Source organism: Pteronotus mesoamericanus, unplaced genomic scaffold, assembly GCF_021234165.1.
Source record: "Pteronotus mesoamericanus isolate MK-2021 breed Mesoamerican mustached bat unplaced genomic scaffold, CSHL_Meso_final contig_22, whole genome shotgun sequence".
In the NCBI taxonomy this organism is placed as follows: Eukaryota; Metazoa; Chordata; class Mammalia; order Chiroptera; family Mormoopidae; genus Pteronotus; species Pteronotus mesoamericanus.
The window spans coordinates 8,896,721-8,914,308 of record NW_026555090.1 but is presented as its reverse complement, the minus strand read 5'-3'; the positions used below and the strand labels follow the sequence as shown (position 1 = coordinate 8,914,308).

At 50.4% G+C, this 17,588-nt stretch overlaps 1 protein-coding gene across 1 annotated transcript in view; it reads right to left on the bottom strand.

The window, feature by feature from the left end:
• The window catches only part of DHRS7C (dehydrogenase/reductase 7C), a 51,396-nt gene extending 35,790 nt beyond the window's left edge, over positions 1-15,606 (bottom strand). Inside the window, exons 1-7 of the mRNA XM_054571251.1 lie at positions 15,557-15,606; positions 15,182-15,341; positions 6,735-6,847; positions 4,883-5,093; positions 3,103-3,195; positions 1,868-2,023; positions 1,219-1,478 (exon numbers count right to left, since the gene is read on the bottom strand). Of these exons, the coding sequence (XP_054427226.1) occupies positions 1,270-1,478; positions 1,868-2,023; positions 3,103-3,195; positions 4,883-5,093; positions 6,735-6,847; positions 15,182-15,335 (936 nt within the window). The 5' untranslated portion in view covers positions 15,336-15,341; positions 15,557-15,606 and the 3' untranslated portion in view covers positions 1,219-1,269. The remainder of the gene's footprint in view (positions 1-1,218; positions 1,479-1,867; positions 2,024-3,102; positions 3,196-4,882; positions 5,094-6,734; positions 6,848-15,181; positions 15,342-15,556) is intronic.
• Positions 15,607-17,588: the final 1,982 nt, after the last annotated feature.

The window sequence follows — 17,588 nt, the reverse complement described above, 5'->3', positions numbered from 1 at the left end:
AGCGGCAGCTGCCAGCCACGTGTGGCTATTTAAATTCAAATTAATTAAAATTAAGCAAAACTGAAAATCCGATTTCTTAGTTGCATGGGCTACATTTCAAGTGCTCAGCAGCCACCCCCAGCAATCGTGGCGTGTGGCTGCCACATTGAACAACGCAGATGAGAGAACGTTTCCATCTGTGGACGAAAGGGGCTGCATTACTAACCTGACAAGCTCAGGGAGGCCTGGGAGGCGGCCTTACAAACCGCGGGACCAAAGTAACCACACAGGACGGAGTAAAACTAAAACTGACTGAAGGCGAGCCTCGGTGGGTAGTCCCGTCCTTGGGGCACCTTCCCTGGCAAAGGACAGTCTTTTCCTTACCTGGGCCTGTCTATTGTCTTTGTGCATCTATGGTAACACACCTTGGGAATGTCAGGGTGATTTCCTTTCTCCAGACCCCTCAGGGCACAACCCCTGCTCCAGGGCAGAGACCATAAAACCCTCATTGTTACCACGTTAATTGTTGACTGTTACCTATCTTGTACCCATCGATGTAAAAGAAGTCTGTGTCCCCCCATTTTACGTTTTACCCAGTCCTAAAGGTTTCCCCCTCCCTGCTTTGCTTTCTCCCACCTTCCTAATCTATCACCAATGGCTTTCGTGTAATCCCTTCATTGTAATGTATAAAATGAAGTACAAAACTGCCATTCTCTGGAGCATTTTCTCCGACTGTTCAGATTTTGCTTCCCAGCAATTGTGGTCAGTTTGGCTCAAATAAAGTCATAAAAATTCTTACAGGTTTCAACGTGTCTTACATTGACACATCATTGCAGAAAGTTCTATTTGGCAGGGCTGCCCTTAAGGGTTGCCAAGTCCTGCTTCTGTTGGAGGCTGATGTGGGCAAATCCCCCTTAATAAGATGGAAGTGGTTTTCTGAGTGAGTTCCTGCTCGGGCTGATGGCCACAGCGTGTGTGCTGGGCTGGGGGGTTCGAGGGGGCCACACTTAGATCCATTCTGGCTCCTGTTTTTCTGCTCAGTTGTCACCCTTCCAAGTTGAGAAGCTTTTGAAAGTGTGTCCTGGGAATGCTGAGTGGAGACACCCAGAGACCTCTAGGCCAGCCTTGGGGGGTTGAGGGGAGGCGAACATCTCCCACCAGGGAGGGCAGATTAGAGGATGGCTTGTGTGGGCCCTGCTGCCCACCCCACTTCCCGTGCTGAGAGAACAGAACCAGCACAGGCCAGGAAAGTTTTTATTCCCGTCAGGGTGGCCCGCTACCCCCCTGTGGCTAACCCTCCTCTGGGACGTGGAGCTTGTCCTTCACCCCACAGGCCACCACGGCGAAGAAGAACTCGGGGAAGAAGGTGCGCACGTACACTGCGGCCTTGGGGATGGGGTTAGCCATGAACACCTCCTGCTTCTTCCGCCTCACAGTGCGCATCACCTCCTCGGCCACGTCCACTGCGTGCACCCCATAGGCCAGTTTCCTGAAAAAAACTACAGAGCCCCAGGAGGGCAGGGGTCAGGGGGCAAGGCCTCAGCTGGGCGAGCCGGGCGGGGCCTCTGCGTGCTCGGAGATGGGACCGCATGTGCCCAGCCTGCAGTTGTGGGCTCCTGGCCAGCCCTGCCCGCCCCTGACCCTGGGGCCCTGGGGTGACACTTTACCCCTGGGCTCCTCAGCTTCCTCAGCTGTAGAGTGGGCGTGGCTTCCAGCTGGGCCCTGGTCAGCTGGTTGCAGGTTAGGATTCTCTCTATCTGGTGTCTCTGGATTGAAGTTTGGGGGCCCCCCACTCCATTTTGTGCTTCAGGAACAACCCCCCAGGTCCAGTGAAACCCTCTGGAAGCCCCCCAGCTCCTGCTCCTCTGGCTCCCCTTGAAAAGCTCACATTTCCAAATGGAGGCCTCCCAGTTTCCTGGGCCTGGACGGACATGGTACGGCCGGATGAAAGTGGGGCTCACAGTGCTGACGACCACGTCGTATTCCTCCACTTCAGCTCGGAGGCAGTCAAAGAAGCCCAGCACAGCGTGCTTGGAGGCCGCATCTGGAAGAGAAACCAGGCAGGCATGGGTGTGGACCACCCCCTCCCCCGCTTCCCGGGAGGAGCATGGGAGCTGAGGCCCAGATGTGCATCCCTATAAGCTCCGCTGCAAGAGGCCTCCGAGGCCACAGGGCCTGCGCCTCGCTTCACAGGCGAGGAAAAGAAAGCCTCTGTGAAGGGCTGGGCAGAGGCGGAGCTGGGGCTGGATCCAGTTTACCACTTGCCTACCGTGTGGCCTTGGGCAAATCACTCTACTTTCCTTAGGCTCAGTTTTCTTATCTTTAAAATGGGGATAATGTCATCCTTGCCAAGTTGTTGTGCAGATCCAAAGAGAACACGTATGTAAAATGCCCGGCCCAAGCAGGACTCCCCATTCCTTCCCAGGAAGGTGTTGAAATAGGGCAGCTGCTTTGGAAAACTGTCTGGCAGTCCCTTAGCCACTGAAGCATAGAGCTCCCACCTGAGCAATGAAAACATGTGTCCACACAAACACTTGTACTGGACTGTTCATAGCAGCATTATGTATAATGGCCCCCAAGTGAAAACAACCCAAATACCCACCAGCGGATGAATGGATAAAGAAAACGCGGCGTGTCCATGCAGCTGACTATTCTTCAGCTGTACAAAGGGGCAAAGCCCTGACACACGCTACCCCGTGGAGGAACCTCGAAACGCCACGCTGAGTGGAAGAAGCCGGCCAGCAAGGACCTCACATCGCACGGTTCCATTTACGTGAGGTGTAAAATCTATAGTGGCAACTGAGCCGGGGCTGTGCACCCATGTCAGGAGGGTGACCTGCATCATGGCATGTCCTGACCACCCTCGTGTGATTGCCCTCATGGGAGGCATGAACTTCCAGGGGGAAAGGGACCTTGTCTTTCAAGTCTCAGCGTCTCCGGTAGTCACTTGCCTGCCATAGGTGCTCAAAAATAGGAACCGAAGGGATGAGAGAAAAACCAGCAAACCACTTCCTTTCTGGGCCTCCTTCTCCCAGGCAACCACAGGCTTACGCCTTGACACGACACCTCTCGTGTTATAAGATGTACAACATAAGACAAAACGTTTTCATCTTGGCGACTTACAAGCTGTGCGGAACGGGATTCCCAGCTTCCCCTGGATGTTGTTCACTAACACGATTTGGCCTGTCCTCCGGGAGATCATGTTGGGGAGCAGGGCTGGAAGGCGCAGGACAATGAGGGTGAAGAACCTGAGACCAAGTTGGCGGCAGCAGGCAGACCTGTCCCCCAGCCCCTCCCCCGCTCAGGGCTCCTCTGCCTCCCTGGTACCAGGGTGACTCTGGCCTGGGCCCCCAGCCATCGTTCACCCAGTTTTCCTAAGAGTGGGCTGGCCGCAGCGGGTGAAGTGCTGCGTGATTTTCAGGGGCCCGCCCCTGGGCAGGAAGTGACACTGATTTCAACAGTGAGGAAGGTAATCCCTTTTCATTCCCTCGTCGGCTCCAGCAGGAGGCCTCATATTGATTCTGTGTGTCTTGAACACGGCCTTGCCTGTGCTCGTCTTTTAGTAAAGAGGGAAGGGACCTCAGCCCTGTGTCTTGGGAGAATTTACTGTGCACTTTGTTCTGATTTCAGGTTTTCTTTCATTTGTGGAGAGAGAAAAGTTTTTTAATCTATGGTGGCATTATAAAGATTTTCTCCTAAAACAAATTAACAATGGGAAAATTCAGAGAAAGATGTGAAGTAATAACAGTACAGGTGGAATAGGAATATGGCAACAATTAAAAGATTGAACAGTCTGAATGGTCAGTTAAACCAGTGCGAGCATGTCCGAGCTGGGCAAAGTGAGACCTGGAACTAGTGAGTAGATTCAGGTCTCTTAGCAAATGGGAGGCCCGACTGGAAGATAAACCAGCCCGGCCTTTTCCACTGCACTCTTTGCAATCCCCGCTTTGCTGCCAGTGAGCCCCGAACTCTCAGAGGTTAACTGAATGACACAGGTTGGCGTGTCCCCAGGGACTGGGCTGAAGGAAACGGTTATCTCTGGGGCACCATTGCAGAAGCTCTGGGAGATCATCTTTCTGCCAGAATATCGTTTTTTCTTTATTTTCATGCCACCCATTATCATGGCTCTAAAATGATATCTCAGCCTCTACTAAGGAGCCCCACTCCCTAAACGTAGAAATTCTCCCTGCTTGCATTCCCCCTCTTGGAGTTCTGCTTTGATAGATAACCTTTTGTGTGTGTGTGTGTGTGTGTGTGTGTGTGTGTGTGTGTGGTGGGGGGGGGCTTCAACTCTTGGTTCTAGTTTATGCCATTTCCTGCCCCACCCCACCCCAGGCGTCAGACCTGCACTTGCCCTTGGCACTGAAAAATCTCCAAACAGGAACCATCAATGTACACTTAAAAGGGATTCCCGCCTCCCTGTTTCTTGCAAAGGGATCGACAGTATTCTGGGTCCCTTGTACTTTGGGGATTAACCATTTTCTTCTTCAATACTGAGGACTGAAGCTTTACCTTTAAAAAACTGTCATGGTTAGAAGCAGATCAACTGCAAGGCTGATATATCAAAATATATGCAAAGCACGAAGACAATGGTCCAGAGATGTGAAATGGGATTAGAAGGGAGCCGTGGGTATAAATAAGAAGAGAGGGGAAAAGCGAAGGGCTTGGGGAAAAGGCCTCACAGGGCGGGAGGTTGGAATAGACCGGTAAGATACTTCCAAAATCCCTTTTCTTTTATCAACATTTACAGTTAGAATGTTGAAAGCTTCCACCACATCAGTCAGGATTTTTCTGAGGGGGGCTGGAGACTTCACTACAATTGGATGACCATCTGTCCACATTAAAGAGCCCTCTCCAGCCGCCACGGACCCAGAAGTGCAGAGGAAGGTCAAACTCACGAGACCTTTGGTCAGCGTGATGGGCCCGAAGTAATTGGCATCCATGATCTTTTTGTCCAGCTCCAGGGAGATCTTGTCAGCAGGTCCCTTCACCTTCACGCTGGCGTTGTGGACGAGGATGTCCACGCAGCCGTAGCAGTCCAGGACCTCTTTGGCCACGTCCTGTACGCAGCTGACGTCCGCGAGGTCTAAGAGGATCAGCTTTGGGGTGAATGTCTGTGGAACCAATGACACGGTCAGGGCACATGTGGGAACAGCACCCCCTTCAGGCCGTGGGGCCCTTCAGTCTAAAGAGCGCCCCTTTTGAAATTCAGAAAATTGGAGCACATGAAATGACTACCGGAAGTTATAGGAAAACACAGGAGTGACCAGGGGAGGAGGGAAAATGATGCAGAAGGCGTCGTCGGGGACCAGAGCAGTGGCAACAAGGGCAACAGTTCCAACATGCAAATAGGCAGTTGCTCAGTCTGAACTTTAGGCCGCGAGGCCACAAGTAATAAATCCAAGGGATACTGCCCTTCCCAGGGGAGGCTGTGCGCTGGCTCCTGGCTGATGTTGTTGCTGAAAACATTTCTGAGCTTCTGGGAAATTGCTTTCCAAACTGGCTTACAAACCACATTCGGCTCTAAAGAATTTTTTAAAAAATTTTCAATTATACTTGACATTCAATATTATATTAGTTTTGGGTGCACAGCATAGTGGCTAGACATTTATGCAACTTACAAAGTGACCTCCCTGTAAGTCTAGTTCCCATCTGACACTGTATGTAGTTGTTACGACATTACTGACCATATTCTTACGCTGTGCTTTGCATCCCTGTGAGTATTTTGTAATTACCCATTTGTGCTCCTGCAGCCACATCTAGCTTTGTAGCCACGTTTTGTTACCGATCAAAATCATACCCTCAACACGAGACTGGAGCGCCCTCTGTGTGCCGGGCCCTGAGGTCCGCCCTAGGCACTGGTGGCCTTGGAGACTGTGCTTAGAGGGGGATGGGGGGTGGGGAACATGGACGATACCACGCCGTAAATGCAATCTCAGCGTTTACTAAACACTAGTCCTGACATGTACTTGGACAAGAGGGTTTCCTGGTCTAATTTGTTTGGGAAATGCAATCCATTAAATGTTCTTTTTGAAGGTGCACGATGCTCATTAGCCTATCAAAGGCTCTGAAAAGTCCTGCGGTAGAGCAAGCAACCAGACGAGCTTGGCTTGCTTAACTCAAGGTTTCCCCCGCCAGCTGACCTCAGAATCCCATTTTTACTCAATACTGTACCTGATAACATCCCAAGAAACATACCTTGTGGGCTCCATCTTTTCAAATACCCTACTCAGATCTGAATTATTTTTGGCTATTTCCAAAACCCAAATTCAACATCAAGGGCAAAGACTTAAAAAAAAAATATCCCAAAGAGAGCTTTGAAGGCAATTTCCTAGACAGCTCTCCAGAAATGCTTTGAAAACTGCAGTGGCATTGAAATGTGAGCACCTCCCAGGTAATTCTTAGAAGGGGACTTCATTCCAATGACTTCTTTGGAGAAAATATCATTTGAGGTATTATTCCTGTGACCTACCCTACCTCCGGGATCCTCTTTGAATCTGACTTAAAGAGACTGGGACGGGGGTGGAGGGGAGTCAGTGGCTAGAGGACACCTTTCTGGCGTGGTAAGTGATCCAAATGGGGTGACCCCTTATGACCGGTGGACACATCTGTGTCAACATTAAGGAAGCCATTGTCTTACATTCCCCCCAAGTAAGTGTCAGATCTCACCCATATGACCAAAGAGCAGCTCTTGAACACCCAACGGAGGCTAAGGGCACCCACGAGTCTCCCAGGCTGACTGCTGAAGGCCTCACCTTGCTGGGGTCAGCCACGCTGACCAAGGCATCGTACAGGTTCTCTAGCCTCTCCCAGTTCTTCCCGCACAGCACCAGCCTCGCGCCGCCCGTGTGGAACACCCGAGCACACTCTGTGGGGAGGAAGGGAAGAGGGGAGGGTGCACTGTGTGCATGAAGCTCCTGGGGCTGAGCCCCTCTGTCTTACACATTCAAGAATTCAAAGAATCTTAAAGTCTTAGGACCATGAGGTCTTTTAGAGGTCGTTTCATTCAACCCCCTCCTTGGACTGGATTTTTTTTTTCTCATCTCTTTTTCTTTTTTCTTTTTTAAAGATTTTATTTATTTTTAGAGAGCGGGGAAGCAAGGGAGAAAGACAGGGAGAGAAATATCAATGCAAGAGAGAAATATCAATCATATCGGTTGCCTCTAGACTACACCCCAACCAAGGACCGAACCCACAACCCAGGCATGTGCCCTGACTGGGAATCAAGTCGGTGACCTTTTGCTTTGTGAGATGATACCCAACACACTGAGCCACATAGGTCAGGTCAGGGATTTCTCATCTCTAGCCTTAGTGTGGTTGCCTCCTGTGATGGGCACCTCATAGTGCGGTGAAACAGTCCTTCCTTCATCTGACAGCTCTATTAGGACATTCTTCTCTACACTGGCCAGAAAGGTGACCCTTTCCACCGAGGCGTTCGTGACCACAGCCCTAAATGTACCTCAATCTTCAGCTGCCCGAACAGCCAACGTATTTTTCATACCAAGTGGCAGCAGTTTTCTCTACATTGTCTCTGTAGATTAATATTCCAGCCAGGGTTCTTTTTATTAAAAAACTAAACCTGCCTTCTGTCTAGTTAATTTTACTCTGGACTAATTCCCAACTCACCCTGTACAGGACGCTCTCAGTGGGGCAATGGCTGGTAGACACAATACATTCTTGTGTAATAATAACACTGATATTTAAGTACAATAAATGCTGACATATTTTGAAGGCTTACTTGTTCCAGGGACTATTAAAAGAGATGTACAAATATTAGCACATTTAGTTCTCGCAATAACCCTATGAGGTAGTGTCTTCGCTTGGGCTCCCTGGAAGCAGATTCGGAGACGGGGACTCAGGTGGCCAGAATTTACTGAGGAAGTACCCTTCACGGAAAACCTGTCAGAGAGGTAGGCTGTGGGAAAGGTGCTGGGCAAGGATGTGGTCTCCGGTAAAGGCCAGCCTTGGCTGGATCCAAGGAAAGCTCTTGGGTGTAGACCCAGCTGCAGAGCTGCTCTGTCTAGAGGCAAGAGGACCAGACTTCGACACACCTGTGCCAACTAGTCGCTGACTTGGTGCTGCCTCCCCCGGGGTGGGTGCACAGGGTGTTTAATTCCTGGGCAAGGCAATGTCCACGGGCAGAAGGCGAGTCTTTGAGCCGTGGCAGCCACAGCACCTGGGGATGGATGGCCTGGCCAGGTACAGGGAACTGGGGAGGGCACCCCGGGCACCGACTCTGGGGGGTGGGTACCTGTTACTGACCCATTTTACACTAAGCAGTGGCAGGCCTGGACTGGCCCCGGTGCTGAGGGACAACTGGGCAGCACCGGGAGGCTGGGAGTCCTGAGTGCAACGGCTCAGATGCTCTATGGCTGTGTGACACCCTCCTGCGAGCTCAGCAGCCTGGTGCGGGGGGCGGGGAGGGAGCCCGAGAGCTGGGTAGAGCGGCGTTGCGGGCAGGGGAATCGTGGTATTGGACAGAGAGCAGCAGAGGGTGCCGGATCCTGCAGTCTAAGCCAGGCAGGAGCAGGAGAGAAGGCAGGATGGGCCAACTGAGAAGAAAAGTAGAGGTCTGTGCAGTCTAGAGACAGGTGTGGTGGGCGGGACTGAGGGGGGCGGGGAGGGAAGCCGAGGCTCGTGCTGCTGACGGAGGAAAGCCTGCATCAAGAAATAACTGTTGCTTTCCTTTCCAACCTGGACCCTGCAGAATGGCTCTTGAAAAGGAGGGCGGGGAGGAGAAGAAGGACCGCCCTGCCCTCAAGGAGGTCGTGACCAGAGAACGCACCATCGACACCCCCAAGCACATCCCTGGAGAGCGTGTCGGGAAGCGTGCCCCTCCGGCACTCAGGGGATTTGGATATTTGCCAGGCAGGAGATGGGCACTCGAGATGCGCGCACCGGCGCCAGGCCCCGCACAGCTGTCTGGCCTGAGGAAGGAGGGAAGTCCCGCGCCGTGTCCGGGGGCAGCTGTCCAGAAGATGTAATGAGGATGAAGATTCCCCAAACTCTCTACGCTGGTTTCCTACGCACCTGTCACCGCTTTCAAAAACCTACAAGCAGTTAATGCGGATGAGAACTAACTGCTGATTATCAAATGAAGTTGCAAAACTGCAAAAACAAAACTGTTAACAATGTCACCTTGAATTATTACATATAGAGAACAGAAGATTTCTCTAAATGTAGGTATTTTACGGAGAAAGAGGCATGATGATCCTGGATGGCAAAATTCAATGAAGATGTCAATCCGTCCACAGTGAATAGATGCTGAAAATCAAGATTGAACATGTCTTGGAAGGTGACAGAAAGATGTTAAACTTTACTTGGGATAATAAATATGCAAGAACAGCAAAGGGCATTTTGATAAAGAATAATGGGGCTGGACTAACGCCATCAGTTATTAAAAAGTACTATAAAGCTACAGAAATTAAATTAAAGCAGTGGTTCAAGTATAGATGGAAATATTGATTAAAAATACAACCAAGTATTCATAAGAATTTAGTATATCATAAAGTTAGTGTATTGATAAGAACATATTATTGAAAACGTGGTGTTTGGACTACTGGCTAACTATTTGGGAGGGAAAAAATGTACTGGCAATATACCAAAATGTATTAAATACTTAAATGTAAAAATAGAACCATAAAAGAACTAGAAGAAAGGAGAGATGAATATATAAATCCTACTCTGGGGAAAGATATTTCAAGCATGATGACTAAAAGAAGAAATCATAACAAATGATTTATAGATTTTTTTTATCCTTAAAGGAACATACCTTCTATCAGAAAACAAATAAAAATTAAGAGCAAGATATATTGAGGAAACTTATTTATAATACATATGTTATAAGAGGATACATTTATTTGATCTACAGAGAACTTTTATAAATCAGATAAAGACCCTAATAAAGAAATTGGCTTGTGAGATGAGTTAGCAATTCATAAGACAGGTGCAAAGAGCTAGTATACAGAAGACAAGAGTTCAATGCCAACAATACAGAAATGCAGATCAAAATGTCACTCATTTTAATCTATCAGATAATCAAAAACAAAATTGGTAATAGTCACACATTCAATGCTGGTGGTAGTGTAAATTGACAAAATCTTTTAGAAGAAAAATTTGACAGGATTCTTAAAAATAAGTATGGACTTTGACCCAATTATTTCATTTATGGGCATTTATTCTAAGAAGAAAATTTAGAATGACTGCATGGACATAGTTATAATATTGTTTATCTCGGTACCATCATAATAGTAAAGAATTGGAGGTGATTGTAAATATCCAGTATTATAGGAGATTGGTTAAGTAAATTATGGTAAAGATATGTGTCAGATATTGTGCAGCCTTTACAACTGATACTGCAGAAATGGGTCTACTGAAATGAAGTTCGTGATATAGTAACTTAAAAAAAAATTCAGAACAGTGTCTAATACAAGGCCATGACACTTGACTCTGTGGATATGTGCATAATTAGAGCCCTTTACCCCAAAATACAGCAGGACAGAAGTGGATCAAAAAAAAAGAAGGGAGGGGATCTTTGAAGAAAGAATTTTGGGGGAAATACTCTGTATTTGCTCATTTTCTGCACCTTCAAGAGGAAGGCGCCAGCGGGACTCTGTGAACAGCGCGCTGTGAGCTCCCTGAGCCTGCGAGTCCAGGCTGTGGTCTGAGTCAGCCCCCAGAACCCCATGGAGAGACCACGGGCCAGGGCTCCCTGGGCAGAGGACGACGGGAGGGCTGTGGCTGCCCCCCGCGGGCCGGTCCGCATTGTTGAAGACCCCACTGCACAACCACAGTGCACCAGGGCACGAGTTGGTTGGGAGCTATTTTGAATTCTGCCCAGGGGGACCGCTCAGCTGGGCAGGGGCACTCCGACACAGAGGGCTGGGTGGCGGAGACCCTCACTCCCTGGGGCGGAGCCGCGGCTGAGCAGGCGGAGCGCACCCCTGCACAGAAGGTGGGGACGGGCAGTCCAGGGAGCACCTGAGCTGGAGCCAGGAGAATGCAGCCAGAGAAAGAATGAGGCTCGGCTTTCTGCCGTCCCTCCCCCTCACCCCAGAGGGGTCAGAAAGAGCAGCCGTCTGGCAGGTAACCTGCCGACCGGGGAGGAGCAGAGAGGTGAAAGCAAGTTCAGCTTCGATGAGACTGGACACAAACTGAGCATCCCGACGTTTCTGAATCAGTGCTGTGTTTCATGACCACAGGGTGTTGCATGATCTAATAATATCAGAAAAGGCATGGGACTGTCTGTTGTTTTAAAAAGTCAAGATGCAGAGGAGGCCATTTTCCCCCGCGGTCCCCACCACGGCCCTGCTTCTGGCCGGTTACACCTGCGAGCATCAGAAAGGAGGAGCTGAAAGAAAATAGGATGAGGGTTCCCGAGTGCGTGGGGCTCTTGGTGTGTTTTATGCTCTTTTTACCTAAAACATCTCTAATATAAATGGCTTTTATAGTGCCAGAGTTCATCCGGAGGGCGAGAGCCATAATTCGGAGTGGCAGCCACGCAGGGTGTGGGGCAGCCATGCTGGTCGCGGCTTTGCAGACCGGAGAGATGAGGTCCAGTGACGTGAAACGATTTACCCAGAGACCCCGGCTGGTCAGGGGTGAAGCCAGGATGCTAACCCACGCAGGGACGTTCCGGGTGCCCGATCTCCACGCCGCGCTGCCCTCTTGGCCCCTGCCTCTGCTCAGAGAGAGGTGCTGGGGTGTGTCGTCACCTGCCCATACTCTCCCTCCCTCTCATGAAGATCGGCTCCTATTTACAAGCTGGGTGCTGGGGCAGGTGAAAAGCCTGTGGCCAAGAGCCAGACCAAGCCTTTGGCCTTGCGCTCCTCAGGAGAGGCAGCCAGGGGTGTCCTTTACCATCGCCCCGTTTCCCCTCTTCTCTGCTAATACCATGCCTTTTCCGGGAGGGCCCGGCAGATGGAGCCCAGCAGAGTGATCGCTGCTTTGGTCCAGCGGATCCCAAGGGCACAGTCCCAAATACGCGGTAAATCGTTTCTGCTAATTCAAGGCGCGTCAGGTAGACGCAGATGTTCTTATTTTTATTCTTCGTCAAGTCGGCTCAATACAGCATTCGTCTTGGTCAAGCTAGTGGGCACCAGACTTTTCCTTTTGCATGGAGCAAATGTCCACGGAGCCCTCGCGTCCTAGAGGCCCTTGGCTGTAAGATGCTTCCTGATATCGGAGACATTAAAATGTAGACAGATGGCCTGTGACTCTTGTGAAGTGTTGGTGATCGACTGAAAGGCCATCAGCTCGAATTCAGAAGTGTTTAAAGACGCGTGACTCCGCATCGCAGAGGGGGTGGAGCCCAGGCAGGGCTGCGCTCTCTCAGGTACAGTGGCTAAGGATTTGGGGGTTACTCTTGCTGCAGAGACAGTGGGTGCAGGGAGACTCTATTCTCAACTTGGCTGAATGGTGTCGGTTTGGGGTGGGCGTTAGATGTCCTGATCTTTGGCTATTTGATTTCCCTAGTAAACAGCTGGGCGCCGGGCTCCTGCTTGCTACCCGCCGTTTGCTCAGGTTCCGCGGGACCGGGGCGTGCTGTGGACTATGCACAGCCTGTGTCCTCTGCTCAGGGCCCCTCCCTCTTTCCTTGCCTTGGACCTGAGAAATGGAGCTGTTTGAAACTAGAATCACTGTGGTCAGCAGCAGGTTCTGGCTAGGCCCTTATTTAAGGTCACGTACACCCAGCTTCTCGAGTTACTTCTAAATACTTGGACTTAATTTTTTTCTGCTTTGCCTTTCTTTCCAGGGTGGGTCCATAACATACAGTGAAAAAGAGCAGTGACAGTAGTCACGACAGAGGCTAGACACAGACTCTGAAAGGGCCATTCTGCCCAGGAGACGTATTCCCTGGGCACCTGATTTGTGCCATGTGTGGCATATGAGACTTTAAAAAAAGTAGTAAGACCATTAAAACAAATATACAGCTCTCAGCAATAGACAGAACAGTAGTTCTAATTAGTGAGACAGAAAATCAGGAAGGAAATGGACTGCACAGCCGCCCTCCCCGGCCTCCCCAGGATCTAACCGACCTGTGCAGAACACTCCACCGCCGACAGCAGGGGGCGCAGTCATGTCTAGCACCCAGGGACCATTCATCAAGAGAGCGCATATCCTGAGCCACCAGGCACACTCAACAACTTTAAAAGAATTGAAATCATACAGAGTGTGTTCTGTGATCACACTGGAATTTAGTTAAACATCAATAAAGTAAATATATAACAATACACTTACCCACATGAGTGCCTTCTCTCATCAGATGGCCACTTCTAGAAGCTGTTCATTAAGTAAACTTTTTTGGGGGGTACTTACTACATGCCAAGCTTTGCACTGGGTGCTGGGGATAGCATGGTGTAAACAGAACACAGCGCCAGCACAGCGGGGCTGGTGTCCAGCAGAGCGGCTAGAAGCACACAGATGCAGCCCAGTGTGAGGAGCACCCTGGTGGCGTGTGTTTCTATCAGGAGCCACGGGAGCCCGGTTCCTCGGGGACCTCCCAGGTGGCCTGGGAAGACTTCATGGTAAAGGGGCCTCCTGGTGGCAGCTGGCCTCATGCCATGTAGCCTTGTTCTACTTGAATAACAAGGGCTCCCCAAAGACTTTGCCTCTGAGCGTCTGTGGCGGGTGTCTCTGCTCCCATTCCCCAGGGCAGCCACTACTTCCTGTTGTCTGTGTCTGGTCTGGTTGACAAATGTGTATGTCCGGGGTCACCCCTGGAGAAGAGGGAGTGCATGTCCCCCTCCTCTCTGAGAACCGAGTGTAATGATGCAGGATATGCTCTGTGGGAATTGCTTCTGGGACCCACGTGGGGGGCACTCAGAGAACCTGGTTTATCTGCCTTATGCTTTAAAAAAAATTACACAGTGAACCCAAATCGATCACCCACTGAAGTGGCTCCCGTCATCAGAGCCACGCAGACCGGCTCCCAGTGGGATGCCCGAGAGAGTGAGGCTCCGAGGGAGTTCCCACACAGGAGCTTATGAACGTTCTCAGCGTGGCGGCCCCGAGGGACTCGGTGCCCAGCCCCCCAGAGCGGCTCTTTGGAAGGGGCAGTGCCCACCCCAATACTCGGGATGTAGTGGACTCAGTGGACACTTGTTAAGTGACCTGATGGATGTTTGGCAGGGTGCATTCCATGTTTCATTAACAATAACAAAACAGCCTTGGCCGGGTGGCTCAGCGGGTTGGAACATTGTCCCACACACCATAAGGTTGCAGGTTCAATTCCCTGTCACCGCACATGCCTAGGTTTTGGGTTTGATTCCTGGTTGGGACAGGTATAGGAGGCACCCGATTGATGTTTCTCTCTCACATCGATGTTTCTCTTTCCCTTTCCCTTCCTCTCTCTAAAATCAATAAACATATCCTTGGATGAGGATTAAAAAATAATAATAACAAAACAACAGCAAAAACTATACCCAAGCGATGTAACATATGGGGCTGCACTGGCATGGTTAGGAATGACGGTCAGAATCTCACAAACTCAAGGACACCAAGCTGCAGGTGGCAGCTGGGGGAGGGCCCTCCGAGGCCGTCTAATTCAGGGGCTGCAGACAGAGACGCCTGTCAGGCCAGGAGGCGCCGTGACCGAGGAATCAGGCTGAGTGTGATGGAGTGCGGGTCGGCGGGGGTGCGGCCCCCTCGGGCACGCACGCCCATCATTTTACCCCTGCTCACGCTCGAGTGGCACCCACCACGGCTCCACCCCTGCTCTGAGACCTCCATCTATTAATTCATTTATTCCTCACAACAATATTAGGAGGCAGAGCTCACGGGCACCCTCCCTTTACAAATGAGAAACCCAAGGCAGAGAAGAGAAACCACCAGCAAGTAAGTGGTAGAGCCAGGAATTGAACTCAGCTCCCAGGTCTGGGCTTATATCCTGTACACTGCCCCACATTTCAAAATTTCGCATTTCAAAATTTCTAGAGACTCTATGAAAGCAAAATGAGCCTGCAGACCACTTAGGCTGTGACTTTGCTGCTGCAGATATTTCGGTGCCCTCTTTTCTCAGGCGAGGAAGCTGTAGTCTCCAAACAGAAGATTTGCACAATGTGTGACTTGCCAGTTAACAAGAGACACTAGGAGAGAACTCAACCTTGACTCCCCACCCACCTAGCAGGCTTGCATGCAGCCCACGCTGCCACTGCTCGTCCCTCAGGGCAGGAGTGGGAACCAGGGGGTGAACCTAGCTTACCCTTGCCCAGTCCCGAGATGGCATCGGTGATCACCACCACTTTGTTCTGCACGGCTGACTTTGACCACAGCCTGGACACCTCTTGGTAGATGAAGAGCAGACCACTGATCCCCAAGAGCAGCAAAGGCAGGATGAGCACAGCTGTGACCCCCATCTTGTTCTGGGGGAAATGACGAAAAGGAATTGGCTTTGCAAGGAGACCCTCCGCTCAGGACACCGGGGCAGGGGCGGCGCGAGGCTGCAGGGTGCAGGCACTCATGCACCAGGCCCGGAGCGTCCTCTCCAGGGAGCTGGGCTCTCTGCACGCCCCAGGGCTGCTTCCGCGCTGAACACCCTGCTAATCCCCAAATGTCCGATGAAGAGGAAATTACTCACGGTGTCTCCGAAAGCAAACCGAATCCAGGGGCTTGCCCTCCCGAAGGTTAATTATAAATTTAATTAAAATGGGTCTGCATTTTTGGAAGGAAATCTATGTGTTAAGGCCACTTGCTGGGGCCCCAATGGCTATTTATAGCTCTCAGTGCACTAAAGGGCTTTTCAGGGTAAATATAGCGCCTATTCTGATATTCAGAGACACATGCTGGCCGGGTCTGGTTTCAGAGTACTTGCCAGGACTTTTAAAGCTCTCTGGCTTGCCCGACTATTAGAGGCTTCCTCTGCAGGTTGAGGCCGGGCGTTAGGGGTCAGGACCTGGGATCTCAGCACAGACATCCTTGCCCTCACTTCCTGTGACCCTCCTGCAGGTACCCCGGACCTTGCGGCAGCGAGCCAGCTGGCCTCCCGTCTGGCTGGGGATAAGAAGCCTGGAAAGACTGTTACCCAGAATGGAGCCTGTTGTAGAGTGAGCCACTTGGAGAAGTGACCTGAACTATGAGAAAGAGCAGAGTCTGGGGAGGGTTTCCCATGGGTCACGGCGATCCGCCTGGCTGAGGCTTAGCTTCCTCATCTGCAGAATGGGCCTGACAGGGTTACCTTGCAGGCCTGTTGGAAGAGAAGGCAGTGCCTACAGACCTGTCTCACAAGGAGATAACTATTGTTACCTTTATTAATGATTAAGAATATTAAGGGTTTATCCCAAATGTTAAATATTGTAATTAAACAAGGGAAGTCAGAAGGATTAGAACTGGGGAGCCATAGATAGCTAGTCTCCAATTCAAGTGACTCACAGCATCAAAACCCAGGAGACCTGTCAGAATGACATCCTACTTTGTGTGGAAAGGGTCGCTGGGCTGAGGGGGAATTGCTTGGGGAGGGGGAGATGGGAGTGGAGAAACTGCATTTTTTCCTCGGAAGTTAAGACTGACTAGGAACATTGAACAACAACAACAACACTTTAGGACATTTCTTTTATTTAAATAGATTCACAAGTTATTACTGTCGTGCTGAACAGTACATTTGAAAGATTCAGCCATATTGTTGCGTGATGTTGGAGACCTTTATTTCATTGGTTGAAAGCATGGCGCATGTTTGGTTCATTCTTCTGAGAATGGGCGCTTGGCTGATTTTCGCTACGGGGCTATTACAGATAGTGCTGCTGCAGACACACACGGCTTTTGGTGACGGGGACACTATTTTAATGTGAACATACTATGCTTTTTGGAAGGCGGAATAAGAAATTTTGGCTCTGATGGCCTTCATGTCAAACACATGGGCTGAGAAAAGGGAAACGAAGAGGCGAACGCAAAGTCTGCCCTGCTGCCTTGGTGCCAAGGATTCCCTGGTATGTCACGTCACACCCACAGGCAGGGATGGGGGTATTTTGAATTCATTCCAATTATGAGTTAAGAAACTTCAAGAGACCATTTTTTGGAGGGACAGCTTGCCCTGGGGGGCTTAAATATTATTAATATTATAATGTCTCCGTACCAAGGTTGGTTTGGTCAATAGAGAAGTTCGTTGATCATACTGTGCAAATGCGGCCGCTGCTGTGAGTGAGCAGTTTACATGTTCCTTATTTGAAGGTAAGCCCACGAAGGCACAAGATGCTTTGTGAAGGAGGCGGTACCTGGGTCCGCGGCAGTGCAGGCAGCAGCCTGCCTGTTTAAGTCAATGCCCTGACAACAGTCACCAGCGCCCAAGTGTCATAGCAGCCCCGCCACCTCTCCCGCACAGTCAGGCAGGCTGCTGGTGTGGTTTTCTGTGCCGCTGAAAGCAGCGACTTGTTGGACAGCATTCCACCCAAAGACTAGTCATCATCCCCAGATTTCAGCTTGATGTCTCCAAAGATGATTCAAGCTGTCCGTACCTACCATTCAAAGATTCTTTAATTTATTTTTCAACCACCGTTGTTGCACAGCTATTATGAGCTGGGCAGTGTTCTATGCCTAAGGAACACAGCAGTGAATGAAATGAAGGCGGCTTTTTAACCTCTTGTGTTGGGAAATGGGTGGTAAAGCCACGCGTACTG